A 22,288-nucleotide genomic window follows, 5' to 3' on the forward strand; every position below is an offset into this window, starting at 1 on the left:
ATCCACCATAACTATTCTGGCTTAGGATGAAAAACGCTCTCAAAAATGAGCATCTGGCAGCCAGGTTTGGCACATCAGAAAGGAATTTCATGTTTTTCTGAATCCAATATAAGAGGTACAAAGCCATGCTGCAAAAGCTGTAAATTGATTAAGATTCAGAAACATATATTTTTTAAAATATTTTTATTATTCTGTTTGTTGTATTTATTACATCAGCTTTACATAGTTGGTAATAATGTACCTTTCCATATCTTCTTTATTTTTAACTGAACTACAGTTGCTCTGTACAGGGCTGGGTGATGTGGCACATTTCCATTTATTTGAAAAAAAAAAAAGTTCTGAAACATTTCAGCATCAAATGTAAGCTAAGCTCTGTGCTCAGAGGAAGGCTAAACCTAAAATCATGTTAATGGGGAGGAAATGTGATGTGCCTGATTGAGCACTGAGCTTGAAGTTTGATACTACTGTAAATAAAGAAAATAACTGACAGGTTCAAATCATATGCTTTGATAGAGATTATTTTGGCATAAAGCAGTTTTTAAATGCCCCTGTACACATGCAAACATGATATATTCAAGAAGCATCTTTACATTATACTGTGTTTTAGGCATTTAGGTGCCACTTTGATCGAGGACAATGTAAAAGTGAGGAGGCAGGGCTTCAGGTTTTTGTTCAAGGACAATTAGAGGAGCAGACTGGCTCTTCGAGGTGTTGAACCTGCAGCTCTCAAGTCATTTGAACCTGAGTTCACACACACACACACACAGGCACACACACACACACGCGCACACACACACACACACATGTGAACTCACTGGACTTAACGATGTAGACTGGCAATAAGACACACATTCCTTTAAGAGGCACCACAGAGGTTTCAGCGCTGCTTCTTCAGAGAATTGATTCAAGCTATCTGACTGTGGAATTTAACCTCTGAAAAAATATGCATACACACACACATACACACACACACACTCTCTCTCTCTCTATCTCTCAGAACACACACTCTGAAACATGTAGAAAAGTTTGCAGTTGGTATTACACAAACAAGACATAAGTATGCAGCCCTTTTAATTGATCTACCGAAGGCTACCCAAGACCCCACCCAGCTTTGACAAATACACAGAAGTGACGGAGGCCTTCGACTGAGAAGTAGAACCATATAAGCTAATAGTGCCAATTAGCTGTGTTATTTACAGACCAGGTAAAAGACAGAAACAAACAGGAGTATGTCAGGGACATGTAATATACTGTAAAAGCATACTCACTGCACTTTAATTTGCCATACAGTGACTTAGCTGTTTGTTGCGGAATGTGCGACCGTCAGCTGAATCAATTACAGAGCCAGAGAGAGAAAAAAAAAAGCATCCACTCAACATTTCTTCATTGACTTCATGTGAGGACAGCCTGGAGATTATATAAGAGTCAGACACAGATGCGGAGATGAATGTCGTTGTACGGTTGGTGATCATAAGTAGGATTGTATTGGACATCCTATAGAGGTGTGAACATCTTCCCTTTGTACCAAGATGATGATGATGATGGTGATGATGATGATGATGATGATGCAGGAAAACAATTCTGCAGGGTTCCACTACCTCTTCGTTTCAGGCTCTGGTCTCATCTGAAAGATTAATCAGCTGAAAAGAAATGCATGGAGAGAGCAAGAGAAGTAAAGACACAAAGTGGAAGAATATATTATAAAATTGAAATGTTCTCTGACATTTACATTTTCCATTACAGAGGAAAAGTTTATTTCAAATCTGACTTTGTTAAATGTCCATCTTTGCAAAGAAACACATATAGAGATGTAGAATATTCAGTAGCTACATTCATACTGGTATGGCAAAATATTATTTTTCACCTGTAGGATTAAAAAACACAATATTGTGATGGTCACAGTGGTTATACACAGTTAAGGCTTTTAAATAAGGTGCAGCAAATAACATTAGCTGCACAAAGTCTTCATCAGAGTAAGAAGAGGCAGTGGAGACATCAGGTTTAGGTTGGACATGTTCTGGGCATGTCTGGACTCTAGCCAAGGCTATATTGCTACAGCATGTGTGTATATATATATATAATCATCATATAAAACTTTCCGGAAAACATCTATATAAATCTATGCTTTAAGTGAAAACATTAGTTGCTGCACCTTATTAAAAAGCTCTAACTATTAACCGTGTGCATCAGACCTCATCACTGCAGGTCCCATCTCAGTTGTCTTGTCTGTTGAGGGTTCGGTGTGAGACAGAAAACAGGACATGGACGTAAAGTGCAGAAGGAGTGCAGGTAGAAAACAATGAGCTTGGCATAGTCTCATGTTCTCATGTGGATGACAAGCATGATGTCATGCTTCAATATATATAAATCTAGAAGATAGTAAATGAAGTAATTAAGCATATGAATAAATTGTAATGAACCAATAAATTCTGAAATGATTAATTTTTTTAGTAACAGAGTTTTATGTTTGATTTCATGATAATTTCTCTTTAAATTCTTTCCCTCTTTCAGTCTCTTTTTTATATAGCCTTTATTGTATCAAGTATGTGATTATCATGTGCATTTTTAGGAGCCTGAATTGAATATGGTGTCTGAATATTGTGTACCTGAATTCTTTTAGTTTATAAACCCTAAAACATATATAATGGAAATTGCTTCTGAAATTGCATGACTTGAAATTGACTATTGAAAATTTTAAATATGGGGATTCAGACCACATGAATTCAGAAAGCTTCAAAGTCAGATTTTCAGTGCTGTAAATTGATTTGAAATTTTAATTTCACAAGTAATCAGGATTAAATTTCACAATTAGGCTTTTCTGCTTTCATAACAATCCAGCCCGACCACCTCCCTGAACCGATAATATGTCAGTGAACAGACATATTATCTGTATAATATCTACAAACATGTTACCATGAGAGAACATCACATTGCTTCAGCTGACTAAACCTGAAGACAATGAGGTCAATATGAAGAAAGATAAACAGACAAGTCTGAAGAGAGAAATGTAATTAAATGCACTTTCCACAAGAATCATAAGTTAGTTTAGAGTTTGGCACAAGTTACTATTTTAAATAAATAAATAAATAACATGAGAAAAAATATCATTAATCTCACTAACAATTGACAGAAATAATTCTTTATTCTACGTCATTTTTTATTTATGTGAGATAAAACAGGTGTAATGTTTTTCACAAGTTGTCAGTACATCATCACTGCTTTTTGTTTTTTTAAATTTTTTTTAACCAGCAGCGGGTAAGTGCTGCAAAAATGTTTACTGTCATCCAAGTAACTGATTAAACAGGTCAGCATCATGAAATAAAAACTTAACTTATGTTTTTGTTTGTATAATTCTTTAAAAAATGTTAATGTTGGCCTAAATACTTCTCAAGGAGATGTCACCAGAGTTTCTAGTTAACTTGAAATGCTGCAAAGGTCGAGAAAAATCGTTGAGCAATATGTAAATAAATTGAAACCCCCCCCCCCAAAAAAAAAAACGACCTGTGAAGAAAACTGACAACAGAGAAAATGTTATATGTTATATATATATATATATATATATATATATATATATATATATATGTGTGTGTGTGTGTATTGTTTCATTGACTCTTGATACTTTGGCAATATTGTTGTGACATTCATGCCAATAAAGCAAATTTGAATTTGAGTGACTGGCTTACGCACAGCCAGACTGCAAGCGACATTAAATTATATTATTATATTAAAATGTTATAATATTTAATTACAACAAGTTATTGCAGAATTTATTGGTTCATTTATATATTTCACACATTTATTGAAGTGTAAGTGAAGTATTTATTTATTATAATTAATTATTATTATTTAATATCAGACACTTTGGGGCCCCATTAATCAACTGTAAAAGTGTTTTAACAGTTGCAACATATCATTGTCCTGACTGGATTATGCAACAGCAGCAGTATATTTCAACTAGTTTGTGATGTAAAAAAAAAGTTAGCTAATGTCATGGTTATGCTTGAAGTTGCATTAAGAAAATGCTTCCACTAGGGGCAGCAAAACAAGCTGAAAACACAAAATCACCTTATAAAATTGTTATGGTGAACATAAAAGCAAACAGTTGTTGAGCAAAATTAGCACACATTTGGAGTTGTATAATTCCAGAGAAGATATCTGGGTCTTTTTAGCTCCTAAATGCCCCACTATATTCACAAGCTGCCATATGGTGTGGGGCAGGTAGAGTGACTCATCAGAGATTCTTTGTTGAAAACAGCTGCCTACTGCAGCTAAAAGAGACAAACAGGCTCTGTAGAGCTGGGAGGCTTTGCAGAATCAGTTGATAATCTGTGAGTTCAGCACTACTTATTTCACATTATACGTAGTCATTTGATCTATTTGATATATTGTTAATATAAAATATTTATTAGTGCAGGGTTAACTTTAGTTCATGCTTTTAACCTGCTTTGATGTCTCCTTTACCAAATCAGCAGATATGAGCACTGTGCATCCTACCTACCTTTCTGACCTCTGCTTAATAGCAAAACCATGTTTTATAGTTAAGTCTGTTGCAGTACATCCAAATGGACCACTAATCATTTTTACTTTGCCATAGATACCTGGGCAGTTTTGTCAAAACTTACAAAGGGAGCCCCCAAAATTTAAATTATTGACTTCAAATGATTTCTTAATTTATGATGGTGGAAAAACCTTTTAAAATAAGGCAGGAAAACAAAATTAGCTTCAAGAAAGGTACATTATACATATAGTAGTAGCTCTTTAAACATGCTACAAAATCACAAACTTCTTGTTTTTTATTGCCTTTAAAGTTGATATTTGAACTTGTTGCTTATTCACACATCCAGCAATTATGGAGCAACATAATCATTCATTTGGAGTTATGTTTCTGTCCACTTGATGAATGTAAGTCCAATATTCACTCTCTTTTAGTTCTGTTTTTGCTCTCTACCAACTCCTGAAGGAAATATCCGGCTCTTTAGCTGCTAAATGTTCACCAGCCAGTTGCTAACTGTGTCGTGTCTGTTTGCCATTAGGTGCTGAGCAGGTAGCGTACAGTTGGTTTTTAGAGCTTTTTCTCTGAAAACATCTGCCTGCCGCAGCAGAAAACAATGCTGTGAGGGCGGTGAGTGTGAACCGAAACAGTAAATTTGTAGCCAGACAGCTAAACAATGAGCTGAAACCATGGCTGAAACTCACAATAAAGCTCCGTAAAGCCTTGTTGTGTACCCAACATATGAAAAAAAAAAAAAAGCTCTTTTCTGCTCATGTAAATGTGTATACATTCATTTATTCAATCAAATATGATTTGGGGTGACTATCGAACCTGCCCATCACACAACACCGCATTAGACCATTAACTTGGGGGTTGTAGCTGCTAGAATGATAGCAGGAGGTGTGTGTTTGGATTTCAGATGGTGAAAACTTTGTTTACATTTCCAAAGAATGTGGGTCAGGTGTAATTTCTTTATTTCTCCACCAAACCCACAGCTCCTTATTGTTCCATATTCTTTTATGTGTACTTTTGAGCCAGCCAATCACATCTGGAGGATTTTATATAAATCCCTTCTCATTACTAGACAATGGCTTAATATCACATTTCACACATCAGTTTACTGAAGTTAAAATGCTCTACCTGATGTTTCATTATGTCTTTAATATAGATTCTCCACATTTTTGAGAATGAGAGTTTTCTGTCCTCTACACATCAGTTTTCTAAATGGCCAAAAGTTTGTGTAGACATATTCCATCTGGTGCGCAGGAGTATAAAAAAACATTACAGACAAACATCAAAACAATAGGCATGATTCAAACACTCACCTTCTTTGCGCAAGAAACACTTCCAAAGGCAGAAGCAGAGGGACATGACCAACAGAGCTGCCACTGTAGTGACTGAGATCAGGATGGTGAGGGCCGTCCCAACTGCAAGGGAGAAAAACACATGATGAGCAGCTTTATCATCTGCCATACCTGAGTAAAGTGGTCTTTTTTACAGTAGTATATAAGTTATAGCCTTGTCATGAGAAATGCGTTGCTTTTTGTGTGACTGTGTACTGTGAAGCCTGTGCTGGTCGGGACACTGCGTCTCTTGATGGACTATGATTGATTTGATTTGAGATTTAATGTATAGTCTTACTGTCTGGTTTCTGCACTGTGTGCACTCCTGACCCATGAAACCAATGTTAACTGTCAACTAAAGCCATGACCAGCACACAAATATGAACCCATTTACGAACTGCTCAGTAGCTGCGTTTACATGGACCCTAATATTCCACTAATAATTGCAACAATAGCCTATTGGAAAAATAGCCAACTAATATTGGAATAAAGAGACTGGCCCGATCCGGCCCGGTCAAAGGATTAGGTTGAGAGGGGTGGTGTAAACCTTTGATAATCCGTTCAATAGGAATATATTAGCACCTAATAACCATGTAAACTCTTAATCCGTTCGTTCCTCTCTGGTTGGAATAAATATATTCTTTCTGCTAATGTTTGCCCCATGTGAGAGTAACATTAGGTGATGTGATGGTAGAGAGAGAGAGAGAGAGTGTGTGTGTGTGTGACGGAGAGTATGAAGTTAGCAGCTGTGAACATAGCAGTGCAGCGTGTGTACAATTTAGGCTTTTGTCAGTGAATAAACCCTAAACTCCTCAAGACCCAAGCTAAGTACCCGTGTCCTGCTTGCCACCGATTGATTAAAGTGAAGGGGGTTAGCCCCAAAGTTAGCAACAACGGCTTAGCCTAACCTGACCAGTTCACTTAAGGTGGACTGATTTAAGGTGGACCAGCTATTATCATTGTAGTAACAATCTCAGCTGCTCCTAAACAGAGAGCGGAGAAATGTATGGCTGCATTAAAACCAGTAGAGATTTCTGTTTTAGTTTAACAAAAATATGTTTTAGAAATTGTTGTACGGGGACATTTGAGGGATATTCAAGTAGGAGAAATTCTGTAATCATGGCTTTCCTTCATAGACAAAAGTCAGACAAAATATCTGCACAATATACTAATTAGCTCCCAGTAACTCATCACTCTGCTCTCAGTTTGTTTTGTGATCCAACACCTGTAAATGTTTTTTTGGATTTTCTCGCTCCACACTTGACCAACCATTGCTTTCTTTATTATTCTCAGCCGTAGTCTGGCTTGCTGATAGGCTTCTTTTGCAAAAAAACATGTCAAGTAATGATGAAGTAGTAGGTTTAAAGCAGGTTTGGAGTATGCAAGGAAAAATAAAGACACAAAAAAAAAAAAAACCAAAGACATAAAGACATAAAAAATAAAGACATAAAGACACTAGTAAAACTTTTAAGGTGGAGTTTTGACACCAACTCACTTTTAGTGTTCATGGATACAGCAATTGGTGACTCAAGCCCTTTGTGATGCACCAAGCATTTGACGGACACGTCTTTCAGCAGCCCTGATTGGACAGTCAGCGTGCTGATGACCAGAGTGGTCCCGTCGCCCTGTGGGAGCTGTGTGGTCACAGGCGGGCCCATGGTGCGGTTATCCCTCTCCACGTTCCACACAATCTCTGCTGGGGGTCGTGACAAAGAGGTGCAGTTGGCTTCGATCACACCTGGAGAGGTGGTCTTGTAGCTCACCTGAGGTTTGGGCAGCACTGGGAGAAATAAACAGATATGATAAGATAGAGCCATCACAACACACTGATTCCTTCTACTGTGTGTGTGAAGTGCACAGACTTGAAAGTTCTGAAAATGTTAAAACAGGATGACTAAACACTAAGTGAAATATGGGAAAATACACTGCGGGAGAACTGGCATAAGTTTATTATTCAAAAAAATTGGCCAAATTTTAGATTTTTAGTTTAGTTTGTGTTATCTTCTAAGCGTCTTCGGGCCAATTGCTAAGATGATACCCGGGAAGAATGTCCAAGCCTTTGGATCAGCTAAGGTATGCGAATTCCTGCACACTTAAGATCCATAAGTAAATCTCTGGCTGTTTTCAATTCTCTGTTCCTCTGGCTGAGCAAGGAACTGGAACTGGAACTGAGAACATTTTTGTTGGCAAGAACACATTTAGCCACAGATATTTGGCCCTCGTCGTTTCAGCGGTTTCTCTACAGCTTTTCACCCATCATCAGTCTGGATTATATCAGACTTTGGGGTGGGACAAACCACAACATGAAAATTCTGATAACAATCCAAACCGTAATGTCCTGCGAATGAACATGAAGCTAGTGTGAAATCTGAAGGAATTTGGGCTGTTGTCTATAATTAAATTCCACTGTTTTTCAATAGCTGTAACTTTATTTAGTGTTATATCATTCTGTACTATTGTGATGTAATGTAAAAGGCTTACCTTCACAAATATGATGGTATTAAACAGATTTTACATTCTTTCTAGTAAACAATTTAAACAGTTACACTTACATATATCTAAAGCACATACATAAAGTAATTAAACAAAAATGCAAACAATACTTGAAAACATTTTGCAACTATTTAAATTTACTCAAGTACTGTGCTTAAATGCAATTTCAAGGTGCTTGCTTGAGTATTTCTATTAGTGACAGTGGGGAGAAGACAGAAAACGAAGGTAGAGAGAAACAACCGAAACAAACACAAAAAGAAGGGGTGAAATGTAACAAAGGATGTTGCGGTTATACAGCATCCGTCATAAGCAGTGGGCTACTGGGGCATTTTTATAGATTAAATTACTTAGCAGCATAAAAAGAAGTTAAATTTAGCTCCACCTTGACCAACTACAAGATTAAAATAAAAAAAATATTAAAAATGCACATATATCAGTAAAAGTATATCCTGTAAAATATTATACTCAATAATAATGTAAAACTCATGCAAGATAAGTGTACTTTTGATACTTTTAGGTATAGTTTATTGTTAATACTTCTGTACTTTTACTCAAGTAAAATTCTGAATGTGGGTCTTTTATTTGCGATGGAGTATTTTTATACAGTTGTACTGCAACTTATACTTAAGTGAAGGATCTGAATACTTCTTCCACCACTGACATTTCATATGACATAACAGCCTGAAACTAATGTGGTCAGTTTATCCCTTGCAGAATTGGACTTACTGCCTCATTTGTAGCATGATGACTAACTTCTGCAGAGCAAATGTATTACAGCACAATTTTCAGGTTACTGATTTTTGATTACAACTCGTTAAACAAAGTACCCCTGTAATGTAAGTTGCATAAAATACTAAACCTTGCATCACTTTCTCATGAGTCATTACAAATATTATGACTTTTCCAAAAACGTATTTATGTTTCACAGTTTTCTTTGACATTTCTAGGCTTGAAAAACAAGTTTTCAAATTGCATAAATTCTCTCGGACTTTCATGACTTACTCATGTCCTAAAATCAGAATTTTTTTCGTGTTGTGTGATCATTTCAGAAAAAAACAATCAGATGGTCACTTATTTCAGTAAATGGCAAGAATAAATGTGATAGTGTGCATGCATGCGTATGAGCTATCACTGTTTATGGGCAGTATGTGGGAGACTGGGAGTAAAAGAGGGGCATCACATCATCCACAGTGAGATCGGGGTGGAAGACTGTAGGCAGCAACAAGCAGCAAGAAAAAAAAACATTAATGCTAATCATGCCTCACTACTAGAAACACCTACTGTACTGTACAGTTCAATTTCAAACAAAAGCACATGTGTTTGTTGAGATAACTGTGAGAGAAAGACAGCGGGAGAAAAGTGGGAAAGCCAATGAGCAAAAAGAGAGAGCGAGACAAAGCACAGAGGGAATCACTGTCTGCTGCAAACACTGACACAGTCATGCATCAGGACCGCACTCCCTGCCTCCATCATTCTTTCGAATGGTCCATTCTTCACATGGACACACTCGCCTGTCTTTGTGTGTTAACAAATCAGCCGACAGCTTAGCCTTGCTGTATCATGAAAACATTTGCAGCTACATTCAGGAAGGAAAGATCAACATTCCCATCTAAATCCCAGGCATACCTGTCTTTCCTACGGACACAAAGCTGAGTCTCCTTGCAGTCACGCTTTATTTTTCCCACAAAACGCTGCCCGTCTAGCTCTTACATACATTACCTGTAAGATGTATTCACTCACTACAGCCCTATGGGCTATGAACGGCTCGTGTTTTTTAAAGAAAAGGATAGGTTCTTTTTTTTTAATGAAGTGCGTCTCAAAATAAAAACCAGGTGCCTGTATGAAGATTGAAATGTGTTTTTCTTGCTGTTATCATTCCTCCTGTTCATACTGGCTATCAAAAGATCCCTTCTTAATGTGCTCTCAGTGTAAGTGATGGGGGATAAAATCTACAATCCTCGTCTTGTGCAAAAATGTATTCATAAGTTTGTCTGAAGCTTGTATGAGGCCTCTGTTGTCCAAATTAGTCAAATCAAGTGTATGTCTTCCAAGGTAAGAACTTTTTAGAGCAAATTTCCCTATTTTTGTTACTATCCTTTCACTGCTGCTCAACAGGGAAACACAAAGAGGGAATTATGTACTAAAAAGTTTTTAACCTTAGAAGATATCCACTTGACTCGACAAATTTGGATCTGAAGCCTCAAATAAGCTTCAGATACACTTTTACAAATATTTTTACACAAAATGAGGACTGAGGAATGAGAGGAATGGTTATAGCAAGTAAAATGTCTTTTAATGTTATTTGGGCACCTGACTATTATTTTAAGACACAAGAGTGACAGTATAATGAAACAAGGCAGGAAACAACTGGAAACAAACTAATTCATTTACAAAGAATGTCAACATGACTCTAGGGATGGCAACACTGTGGTCTAGAGTGAAACATGGCCATTTGATAGATTTGGTAGAGACATTCATGGTCCCCAGACTAATAACTTTGCTGACTTTTGTTTTAGTATCAGTATATTTTATATAACTCGATCCCTCCAGGGTGGAGTTCAAGATTTTAACACTAACTTACATTTCTGTGTGGGCCATAATTTTTCAAAACATGTAACATAAAATAATCAGCAATAATGGCTGGGTGTGAAATAGATGTTTACCATAGGTGGAGAGGCACACGGTGGAGCTCTTCAGCCCGTCGGGATGTGTGTTGTACAGGCAGGTGTAGCAGCCTTCATCCTGGATAGCGACAGGCTGGATGGTGAGCTGACTGTCGGACAGGGAGGCGCTGAGCCAAACCCTCCCCTGGTACGGTGGTTCTATCATGGGGTCGCTCCGCTTTGCAAAGGAGGCCACCTCTGAGGAGGCACCCTGCGCAGAAGTGTGTCTCCACGTGATCTGCTGCACCTTCTCAGGCAAACCGTAGGAGCACGAGAGGGAGGCCCTCTTGCCGCTCACTGCTGTCTTATTGCTGTCAACACTGACGTGTGCTAGGAGTAAAATGAACCCATCGTCCAGTGTAAGAATGATGGATGAGGAGAAAAGAAAAGGTAAATAACAGGGAGACAGAGGGTGAAAAACCGGACAATGCAAATATTCAGAAATATGAGGCACCCAAACAGAAACCAGTCACTGGAATCTGCAGCAGCTGTTTTTGGTTAGTAGAATGAGCCCCCCCTTCTCCCTCTGCTCCACAGCTCTTTATTAACATGACTGGCTGAGCCTCACCAAGCTCATCAACTTGTGTTCAGAGGTTGGATGGGGGTTAGGGACATCTGCAATCACATATTTTACCAGTAAATCCCCCCCAAAAGATAAATACGCAGGTTGTAGGGAGGAGTAACTGTCCCTGAGGTCTAAAGGAGAACTGGTTTTTGTTTCATTTTAATGGGCGGGTGCAACAGGCAGGCATCCAAAATCAGTTAAACCATGAAACTCCAACAGCAGCAGAAACAATGAAATCTGAATTCAGACACAAAAGTATTGTGTGAGCACTTCTGTGAGGAGCTACTTTATATTAAACAATTACTCTGGTAAATGTCTCATAATTAAAAGTGAAAAACTGGTTGATGTGAAGGAAATTGATGCCGTATCCAACAGGGGCTGAGTTGCAACCTATGCAACAATCTAATCCTCCTCAGCCGCATCCTCATGGGGCATCCTAAGGCGTTTCCAGGCTAAATTGGATGTGTAATCACTCTGGATCTGACCCTGCTTACAGGGAGGCATCCAGGAGGCCTGCAGAACAAATATCCGAAGCAGCTCGGGGCAGAACCGCTACTCTGAGCTGCTGCCATGAGCTTCTGAGCTCCTCAGTTTGTCTCTCGGGGTGTTTTTTTTTCATGTGTTACATGATCATAACCCAACCTGAGCGCAAGTGGAGGCTTCTCCCACCCGTTCATGACCCTCATAACTATGTCACAATAGTAGAGTCACTTCCTGTCTATAGGCTGACAACTAATGTTTCATCAAACTCCCTCCTGTCAAGGTTGAATATATATCCGAGGGCCACATCTTTGTTTTTTTGCTCACTGCCAGGAGAACAAAGACAATTACTTTTCTATAAGCTTTGTCACTGTAATTCTATAGCAGCTCTCTCACAGCACTTGATTTTGTCCTCTGACAACTTACTACTGGTCACTTGTAGCACTGATGAGCTGAGGACAGAAACCATCTTTTTTAAGTGTTTCGGTAATCATGTAAAGTCCTACTAATCCCTCTCTAGTTTCCCTAATAGTATATGATTGTTTCATTGTCACATTTACCAGCTGCAATTTCAATATGTCCATGTTCAATGAGGCTTATAACAGGAATAAAAACCATACATTTCCACATGCAGTCCACCTTCCTCTCCCATCACTATATATTAAAACTGTATGAAGCTTAAATGAACCCACCAGAGGGATCATATGGACTTTCTGCATAGGTCTTGTCTAAACTGTAACATATACAGTACAGTGTAAAAATGGATGGTTATTCATTAAATCAAAGCAGTCGTCATTAATGGCCTTACTCACAGGTGACAGTGAGGCATGTCTGTCCTTGCTTTGAGCCAGTGGGATGCATGTCAAAGATGCAGGTGTAGCAGCCTTCGTCTCGGAAGCTCACCCTGCGGATGGTGATGGCCGAGGTGTCCTTCGGGGAGGAGGCGAGCTCCACATGCTGCTGTCCGCTTATGCTGTCTCTGTTTCCTGGCTGGTAGCTCAGCAGGGTCTGGTTCTGGACATCCAGCCAAAGCACTTGCTTCAGAGATTCACCTCGTTCCCTCGTAACACTGCAGGTCAGAGTGAAAGGCTTCTCCACTGGAGCTACCAGACGCTCTGGTGCTGTTACCTTGCCTGAAGCATCCATAAATATATGAATCAAATTATGTATGAAAAAAATAATAATTTGGTGATATTAATGTTGTTTTTTGTTTTTTTAGCATGGTATACTTACCCTGTAGTTTTCCTACCATCACTAGGAGAAAACACACCTGCAGACCTTTCCTACAGGAGGCCTGGATCATCATCTTCATTGCTCATTTAACAGGGAGAAGAAGGAGTGGCACTGAGACGTGGATAAATGTCATAACTTAGCTTAACATGATTTCAGACTCCCTCATTTTTCAAACAACTGACGATCCAAGAGTGACACAGAGAGAAAGAATTTTGACCAGCTAACCTAATTTTTTATCCCTAATCATAGAGCCAATTCAGCTCCTGTGGTCACTGTCCAACACCTTTAATTACATTAAAACGCCCACAGAGGGATTCAGTTGAGTGAAATAAATAAATAAATGAAATAAGTGCTACGTATAAATATCAGAAATAAAAGCTGTCACTGCTTCTCAAAAGTTATCTGAGCTAAACATTCAAATAGACAATATTTTCTCTGCCACATTAAAGACTAAACTGACTCTAAGGTGAGTCCAAGTCTGATACAGTTACTTGTAATAAAATAAAACACACAAACAAACCTATTCTATCAAATTACAAACAATTGATATACAGAGAAATCTAATATTTCTTTTGATTAAATGAGATCTTCTGCAGATAATAAGAACTAAATGATCTGCCATATTTTTTATTCCCTATGTCATACAGTATGAAATATACACATGAAATGAGACACTCACCTTTGCTTGTGTCGTGATGTAAAAGGTAAAAAGCCAACACTTGAGGATATTCTACCTCAGCAACATCTCGCCCGTCCTTGTGATCCAGCAGCCTTTGGAAACATCACTCCAGCACAAGCGAGAGACTCTTTTTACTCACCCGAGTGTTTTCTACTCTACGCACCAACTCACACCAGCCGGCTGCAGCTCCAAACTCCAACTCACCGGATTGAATTAGAGTCACAGCGTCCTCTAGTGTCACTCAGTGGGGATTACTTAACCAAAACTAGCGGAAAATATAGTGTGTAACCTGTATCTGGGAGTTTATCTCTCAGAGTAAGAAACTGATTGACAACAACAAAACAAAAAAAATTAGGGCATTTAAAACACTTTTTTAAAAACCTGACAGCAGTGACGTTTTATATAGCTACAAAGTAACATGTTTGTATTTTAATATGCCATCAAATGAATGCAAATTGTCTTAATTGAAATAGTTATCCCCCCCTCCCCCCCTCCCCCTTTTTTCTTTTTCTTTTCTCAATGTTTTACTTATTCCATGGTTTTGTATGAATTTCTATCAACCAAATAAATTTGGGAGAAAAAAGTAACTATGTTGCATCAGATAAACCAGATCAGATAAAATGTACTTCTGATATATAAATGTAGTGCAGCAAAAATGTATACAAAGTACATTATTATGATTATGATTATTGTTATCATCAGTAGTTCAGGATTGAGTGGCTTTAGGTAGGATTGGATAGGACAACTATTGATTGCCTTCTTGTCTCTGTATTCTTGAAGTACATTTTCTTTTTAGCTCATTAGGGGACTATGTGTTGATAAAACATAAATACATACATGATAAAACAGTGAACTGCTTGCTACTTAATAATAATTCATAAGTAATAATAATAGTAATAAATTGTAATAACTGTAATAAATTGGATACCCTCAATACAGTGGCCTCATGAACTGAGTGCAGTAGTTATTGTTGTTAGTGAGTAGTAGCAGAGGCAACTTGACCTTGTGTTGTTTTGTCTCCCTCTGCAGATAAACATGATAATTACAGCAACCCAAATCCTCACAGCGTTCAATGAAGTACCGAAGTTCATGATTTGTTATTAATTACAAATATCTTTTAAACCTTTAAAAGTATCAAGAAATATGTGAAGTTATTGAATTACTGTTCAGAGTTTTTTTGTAAACGTCACAGTCCTGCGGCGGAAGTGTTTTTGTCGGACTCATCTTGATGACGTATACCTCCGTAGTCTGCCGTTGAAACTTGACAGCTGAGCGACAAACGCTTCAAAAATGAGCCAATTATCAGGATAACAAAGGTTTTTGTGTTCAAGACTGGTTGTTTTTTTATGTCAGCATGATCTGAAACTGCCCCTCACCCTGATACAACTGCACATTCACATTTTGGCGGACTAAAGGCTGTTTAATAGACAACATCATGTCGTTTCTGGTGGACTCAGTCATCATGTTCACCTCTCAGGTTTGTTGAGTTGGTACATTTTGACAAACTGTAACGTTATTTCTTCCTCTGAACAAGAATATCCAGAGCGTGTTGTTAAGTAGCGTTATTTTAAATGTTATCTAGCTAGCTGTTTAGTTAACTGTGGTGCGTTTTTTACATGACTTCTAGCTAAATGCAAAGGGTTGGAAAAGTCTTTATGGACTTAGCTCTGGGTAACTTTTCATCCACCAGCAACACTGTGTAAGATTCAGTGTTGCTCAGGTTTACATACCATCATACAAACTCCTCAAAAGTCTTTAAAATAGCATCTCCTTCTTCTCTCTCATCAAAAATCCAGAATCTATAAATATGCGAATATTTTTCACTTCAAAAGTTTAACTGCTGGATAAAAGATGTCTCCTACTTCACTGTAAAGTCCATTCTCAGTGTTTGTGCACTGGAAGCTTCAAGTTTCCACAATACACTTGTGTAAGTTGAATATTGGACCATAATTGGCTTCCTAACTAGTTGTGATGTCACAAATCATGCTCGTAGGCCCACCACTTAAAACTGGATTTTCAGTGAGCTCAGAGAAACTTTCCACTTTCAGCAAATGAATGTGAAAACATTCTTTTAGTGTGAAACTCTGCACATACATCATTCTGCACAGCGAAGCTTTAACTTTCAACTGTAGGAGCAAGAAGAAAAACAAACTTTTGAGTGGAGAGGGACTTTAAACTTGACTGTAATTGTGTCAAAAGACAGGGTTGATTGGCATTGCTGTATATTACTGTATATCTGTGTAATAATAGCTATCCTATACATAGTGTATGTACACTTATTTGTCCTTACTTATTCTTTAGTTTCATCTTGTGCACTTTGGATTTACTATATGCAAAACTGGCAATAATACTGTTCAGTATATTGAAGCATTTCTGATTTCAGAGGTGCATCCTTGTTTTGTAATGTGATGTTGGTTTATGAAAAATCAAAGATTCTCAAAAGACTAGTGATACTGTAGTTCTACTTGTGGTTAGTGTCTTTTAGGACATTGTGTTTTGAGTCCCAAAATACTTTTTTGGGAGATACATTTTGTTAGTTATGAAAGGATGAGCTGAAGCTGAGACATGTATTTAGTGTTATGGTTGCGTTAGTGCATTCTGGATGTGAAATTAACTGTTAAATTTGATTGTTGGCAAAGAGAACTGCCTGAAGAGGTTCAAAAAAGTGATATCAGTATTGGGAAATTCATGTTATCATGTGTTTAATGAAACAAACACACATGCGCATAAAAACCCCTCAAAGTCTTGATTCAAACCTGTTTAAGCACTTGTTAGCTTGATGAAACCAAGACAGGAAAAACATATTTATTTGTGATGAACATTTCTTAATTGCAAAATGTAACAATGTAATCTTCCCCTTCTTTCCCTACTCCAAATTACTTCCATTTAATCCAACACAGGTGCTGTTCTTTGGATTTGGATGGTTATTCTTTATGCGGCAACTTTTCAAAGACTATGAGGTAAAGTGTTATTACAAGGCATTCATTTACAAATAACCACTAGCATGAGTGTGTTGACTACTCACTCAGACACAGTGATAATTCCAGTAAGAAAAACATGACACTTTATTTCACTGGTCCATAATTTCCTAATAATTTCCAAGAGATTTCCTGGAAAGAATGATGTAATTTAGTACTAATTAGAGGGAAAATATTGGCAGTGATTGGATGGTACAGTTGCAATTAATTGCTAGGGTGTCCTGGAGAGTCTTTTAATCAGTGCACATTAGTTTAGCAAAATGTGTGTAAATGGGAAAATGTATTACAGTTAAGCATACAAATGAACATATATGGAGAAAGTTTTTAATAATGAACAAATAATTGATATTTACTTGACTTTAAATTGAGATTTCTTCAAAGAAATTAATATTTTCCCCATAATTAATACTAAATTACATGGCTAAGTGCACATTCATCTTATCATCATTAGCTGAGCTGTAGGCCTACTGTATATCAATCACTTGATGTACTCTGTGGTGAAGGTCTGTTTTTGTATTTGTTGACAGGTGCGTCAGTACGTTGTTCAGGTGGTTTTTTCGGTCACCTTCGCTTTTTCATGTACCATGTTTGAGCTCATCATCTTTGAGATTCTGGGTGCCTTAAGTAGTAGGTAAGTGCATTTTCTGTGCAATATAACTGTGTTTCATTTCTGCTTATTGCTGATGAAGACTTTTAACCTCCATGTCTTTGCCACAGTTCCAGGTATTTCCACTGGAAGCTGAATTTGTATGTGATTCTGCTAGTTCTCATCTTCGTGGTGCCTTTCTACATCGGTTACTTTGTTGTCAGCAATATACGCCTGCGTAAGTACAGCCAGTTTTGACTACTGAAAAATAAGACACTGTTACTAAAATAGCTGATGCTGTTTGACAGATGGTATTTCACACAGTATTTCACAAAGCTGTTTCCTATGTGTGTGTGCAGTGCAGAGACAGAGGCTCCTTTTTGCCTGTATGGTGTGGTTTACCTTCATGTATTTCTTCTGGAAGTTGGGGGACCCATTTCCTATCCTCAGTCCAAAACACGGTGAGTGTGCAACCTTCTCCTCACTTGGCACTTGGCAACTTTATGCCGATCTGCATTGAATATTTGAAACATTTGTGCATTATAGGTGTTTTGTTTCTCATAATTCCTTTATTTGCAAAGAGTGCTGAAAAGCAAGCAAAAAAACCAAATGATGCTTTTTTGTTTGCTTTTTTCAGTCTGTTGTTGTCTTTTCTTCAGGCATCCTGTCCATTGAGCAGCTAATCAGTCGTGTTGGTGTGATCGGAGTCACTCTCATGGCTCTGCTGTCTGGCTTTGGTGCTGTCAACTGTCCCTACACGTATATGTCTTATTTTCTCAGGTAAGCTCGGCTGTGGGTTTTCTCTGAAATAACCTTTAGAAGCTGAATCACACAGCCCGCTAATGCATTAGTAATTCCTATACTCAGGTGTATCTCTGTTTACATGGTAGCACTCAGCCACATGCTGCCATTATCTTCATGCTTTCTAGTTTGTTTTGTTCACAGAAATGTAACAGAAAGTGACATCCTGGCTTTGGAGAGACGGCTGCTCCAAACTATGGACATGATTGTCAGCAAGAAGAAACGGTGAGTTAATAATAAAAATAATAAATTACTAAAACAAATTATTGTGAAATGACAATGTGCTTGTATTTTATGTGTAGAATTGCAATGACACGGAGGCAGATGTACCAACGTGGGGAAGACCAGAACAAACAGACAGGATTCTGGGGCATGATCAAGAGTGTTACCTCCACACAAACAGGCAGCGAAAGTATCCTTTAGACTAATATTTAAACGGATGGCAAAAAGCTGTTACCAGATAACTTTGAACAAATAATCTGCGGTATTTGTAGTAGATGTCAGCCTTGACTTCTTCCGTCCAGACCTCTCTCTGATCCAGCAGGAGGTCGATGCTTTAGAGGAGCTGAGTCGACAACTCTTTCTTGAGACTGTGGACCTGCAAGCCACTAAGGTAACACATGTGGATACACTTGCACACACACGCACACACACAAGCGTACCATGTTCCACTGAACTAAGGAGGAAACACAAAATGGATTAAAAACAAACTTTTTCAAATGTGGAAAATGTGGCTGCTTGCACCTATCACAAGATTCCTGCAAGTTGAAAAACTAGTTTATTATATTGACTGCTTAGGATTTTCTTTTTGAAGAAATGAGTGATAGGCAGGTTTTCAACACTGACCTTCTGGCTAGTTAAGTTGTCCCTATTGTAACTGCACATTTGGCTTTACCTTCTAAATCCAAATGGCATTCTTTCATTGCTCTTTGTGTCTTTATCTGTACAGTTTATGGTTCAGATTTTTTCATGATTCATGTGAAGGCTCATAGGAAGTGTAATCTGGGGTGACTACCAAGGACCACCCATCCCTCTTAAGAATCAGTCAACAAAGGTCTGTCTCCCAAAGCAAATCCTCAATCAATAGCTGAATGTTATCAGTTTGCAGCTTTATTACCTGTTAACCTGGGCACAGGGGTGGGTGCTTGTTTGTGTTTAGCCTCTTTTTGTGTAGTTCTTCCTTCCCCCTCAGTTGATTATTGAAGTGGGCAAAAGGGGTGGGCGAGTGCTGCTGATGGAATCCTTAGCCAGTCAAAAGATTAAGAGGTACCTAAGAGCACACATTATAGGGTTCGTTACATGCAGACCCATAATTACTTTCTGTCCGACTAAGGTAACCAAGAGCAGAGTGACGTCTTACTGCTGCAGTAAGATACTTGGGTTTATAAAATATATTGCTGAAATCATAACAAACAGTTCAAACGTTCACACCCAGAAGACACAGAGCAACTTTATCATCCCATAGGAGATTTCTTGAGAATTACCAGAGATAAGTGTTTGGATTTTTAGAGCCAAATGTTCAGTTTTCCTTGTCAGCCACTCTGTCTTCCATTTGGTGCTGAGTAAGCAGAGTTCAGTGCTAGTGCTAAAGGTCTGTGTGAGTTTGTTATCAAGAATGACTCATTTCACATCACTGTAATAAATGATAAGTAGTACACCTAAACTCAGATATCTGTAAAATAATACACATCCATCTCAGGAAGTGTATCTAAACTTTTAATAGCAGATCTACTCTTGGTTATCACAGGTTACATAGTCTATTGCAGCCAACCGTGACATTTATATCAGTACCTGATTTAATGGTTTAAATTAAAACCTGACTGCTATTACAGATACACACATAAACACACATTTATCTATACACACTCCCACACACCCATTTTGATTACCCGTTTGCCTGTTTACGATAAATGATTATCTATTTCTTATCTAACACTTGAAACACTGCTTTTTCTTTAGGAGCGAATTGAGTACTCAAAGACATTCCAGGGGAAATACTTCAACTTCCTCGGCTACTTCTTTTCCATCTATTGTGTTTGGAAAATCTTCATGGTGAGAACATTCACAGTCATATTCTGGCATTGTGTCTTTTTCTCACACTCATAAATACTGTAGTGCTATGGCGCTTCTTCAGTTACATAATCACATTTTGTTTTGTTGTTAATTGTCTTAGATTAAAAAGGACTTTGCCTCATTTTAAGTCTCATTCTGTCTGTCATAGGCCACTATAAACATTGTGTTTGATCGGGTTGGAAAGACGGATCCAGTGACGAGGGGGATCGAAATTACAGTGAACTACTTGGGCATCCAGTTTGATGTAAGACCTTATTTTCTTTCCCTCTCTCTTGCTATACACCCACACATACAAACCTGCAGAAATAGAGTCACATGTCATACAGCTGCCCGTTGTCATCTTTCTGTCTGCTTTTTCTGCAGTGAAGCTGGTCATGGTCGCTTTTAATCTTTTTACACATAGGCATATATTTGATTGAGTCTTCACAGCTCATTTGAATTTAAATGAATAAAAGATTAATACAGATTGAAAGCTGTCATCGTTTTTCCCTACTCTAATTTTCTTCTTCCTTACTTTGCTTGACCTTTTCTTTTTTTTTCTTTCTCTCCATGTCAGGTAAAGTTTTGGTCCCAACACATCTCCTTCATCTTGGTGGGAATAATAATCGTTACGTCCATACGAGGCCTACTCATCACCCTCACGAAGGTAAAACTGTGGCATGAAACATGTTGAAATGGCTACAGTTTCTGAGGTAAATAAATCTGAGGGTTTTTTTTTTAATGGTATGTCTTTTAACCAAAGATTTGATGCTTCTTCATTTTTAGTTCTTCTACGCGATATCGAGCAGCAAGTCTTCCAATGTTATCGTGCTTGTCCTCGCTCAGATTATGGTGAGTGTGTTTGCTTTATGTTTGTCCTATTACACAGAGTACAGCCTAAGCACAACAGTTGAATGAGAAATTTCTCTGTCTGTGTTTCACTATATTAGGGGATGTATTTTGTGTCATCGGTACTGCTGATGCGAATGAGTATGCCGCTGGAATATCGCTCCATTGTGTCAGAGGTGCTGGGAGAGCTGCAGTTCAACTTCTACCACCGCTGGTTTGATGTCATCTTCCTGGTCAGCGCCCTGTCAAGCATCCTCTTCCTCTATCTTGCACACAAGCAGTCACCAGAGAAACACATGGCCCTCTGATCCTCTACTCTTTTCCCACCTGGACATGACTTCTTACTCACAGTGGGACTTGTAATCTGTAATTAAGGGATATCCAGGTATCTCATTTTTAAAATAAAGGATATAATTATCTGCACTGCCTCTTCCTGAATCAGGAATGGCTGATTGTTGGATGCAAGTGATGGGAATCTATTAGAGCACATCAGGCAACAGCTTTGAAAATGGACTATATTGAATTTAAGTGTTTACAGAAGAAATGTTGATATTAGAAATTTGAATGTTCTTTGCAAAATGCAAACACTTTGTTTTCTTTGCTTTAAAATTTTCAGTCTTTTCGCCAAATTGTGCTTTTCTTTTAGTCTGTCTGAACACACTGGAGCTGTACTGTTCACGGCACATCCCTGCTTCACTCCCACTGAGGTGTATATGGACTCTACAATATAAAGAAATTATGTATTTTCATTCAATTGGGAACATAAACAAATATCTATACAGTAAAAACATAATTCAGATGGTATGTGTTCATTTATTTCTGTTCATGGAATGTGTCATTAATTTACATTTATTTCAGAAATTGGGAACAACAAAGCAGAGTTCAATTTAAATAAAATAAATGCAGCAGTGTTAATAAAGAGAAACCCCATAAAAGGCCACTGTATTTACTGGCAACATTATTAGTGTTGGTCTTAGTTCTTGGGGCTGTAGTTTTAATCTTAGTAACATTGGTAATCTCAGGTATGAGAAAGACATCACTGTTCATTGTTCAGGTTCATCAACAATCTATTGT

At 37.9% G+C, this 22,288-nt stretch overlaps 2 protein-coding genes across 5 annotated transcripts; one reads left to right on the top strand and one right to left on the bottom strand.

Moving 5' to 3' along the window:
• zgc:113337 (uncharacterized protein LOC503741 homolog) lies at nucleotides 1-14,406 on the bottom strand. 4 transcript variants are annotated; one of them, XM_067603766.1, is made up of 7 exons: nucleotides 13,949-14,406; nucleotides 13,270-13,342; nucleotides 12,849-13,169; nucleotides 10,992-11,321; nucleotides 7,331-7,615; nucleotides 5,818-5,919; nucleotides 1-1,624 (listed from the first exon to the last, which is right to left on the bottom strand). In XM_067603766.1, the coding sequence occupies exons 2-7, from the start codon at nucleotides 13,340-13,342 to the stop codon at nucleotides 1,608-1,610; spliced, it is 1,128 nt and encodes a 375-aa protein (XP_067459867.1). In that variant the 5' UTR covers nucleotides 13,949-14,406; the 3' UTR covers nucleotides 1-1,607. The 4 variants fall into 4 exon arrangements, with proteins under 4 accessions (XP_067459867.1, XP_067459866.1, XP_067459865.1 ...); XM_067603765.1 differs by having other exon boundaries at nucleotides 13,270-13,350; XM_067603764.1 differs by having other exon boundaries at nucleotides 13,270-13,380; nucleotides 13,949-14,405.
• A 758-nt stretch (nucleotides 14,407-15,164) lies between these two features.
• Nucleotides 15,165-22,115, top strand: si:ch73-390b10.2 (Golgi pH regulator). Its single transcript, XM_067603770.1, has 14 exons — nucleotides 15,165-15,425; nucleotides 16,849-16,908; nucleotides 17,454-17,557; nucleotides 17,644-17,750; nucleotides 17,872-17,973; nucleotides 18,172-18,292; nucleotides 18,458-18,538; nucleotides 18,616-18,725; nucleotides 18,838-18,926; nucleotides 20,273-20,365; nucleotides 20,535-20,630; nucleotides 20,943-21,032; nucleotides 21,152-21,217; nucleotides 21,316-22,115. The coding sequence occupies exons 1-14, from the start codon at nucleotides 15,384-15,386 to the stop codon at nucleotides 21,520-21,522; spliced, it is 1,368 nt and encodes a 455-aa protein (XP_067459871.1). The 5' UTR covers nucleotides 15,165-15,383; the 3' UTR covers nucleotides 21,523-22,115.
• Nucleotides 22,116-22,288: the final 173 nt, after the last annotated feature.

This window comes from Thunnus thynnus, chromosome 11, assembly GCF_963924715.1.
Source record: "Thunnus thynnus chromosome 11, fThuThy2.1, whole genome shotgun sequence".
NCBI classification, from domain to species: domain Eukaryota; kingdom Metazoa; phylum Chordata; class Actinopteri; order Scombriformes; family Scombridae; genus Thunnus; species Thunnus thynnus.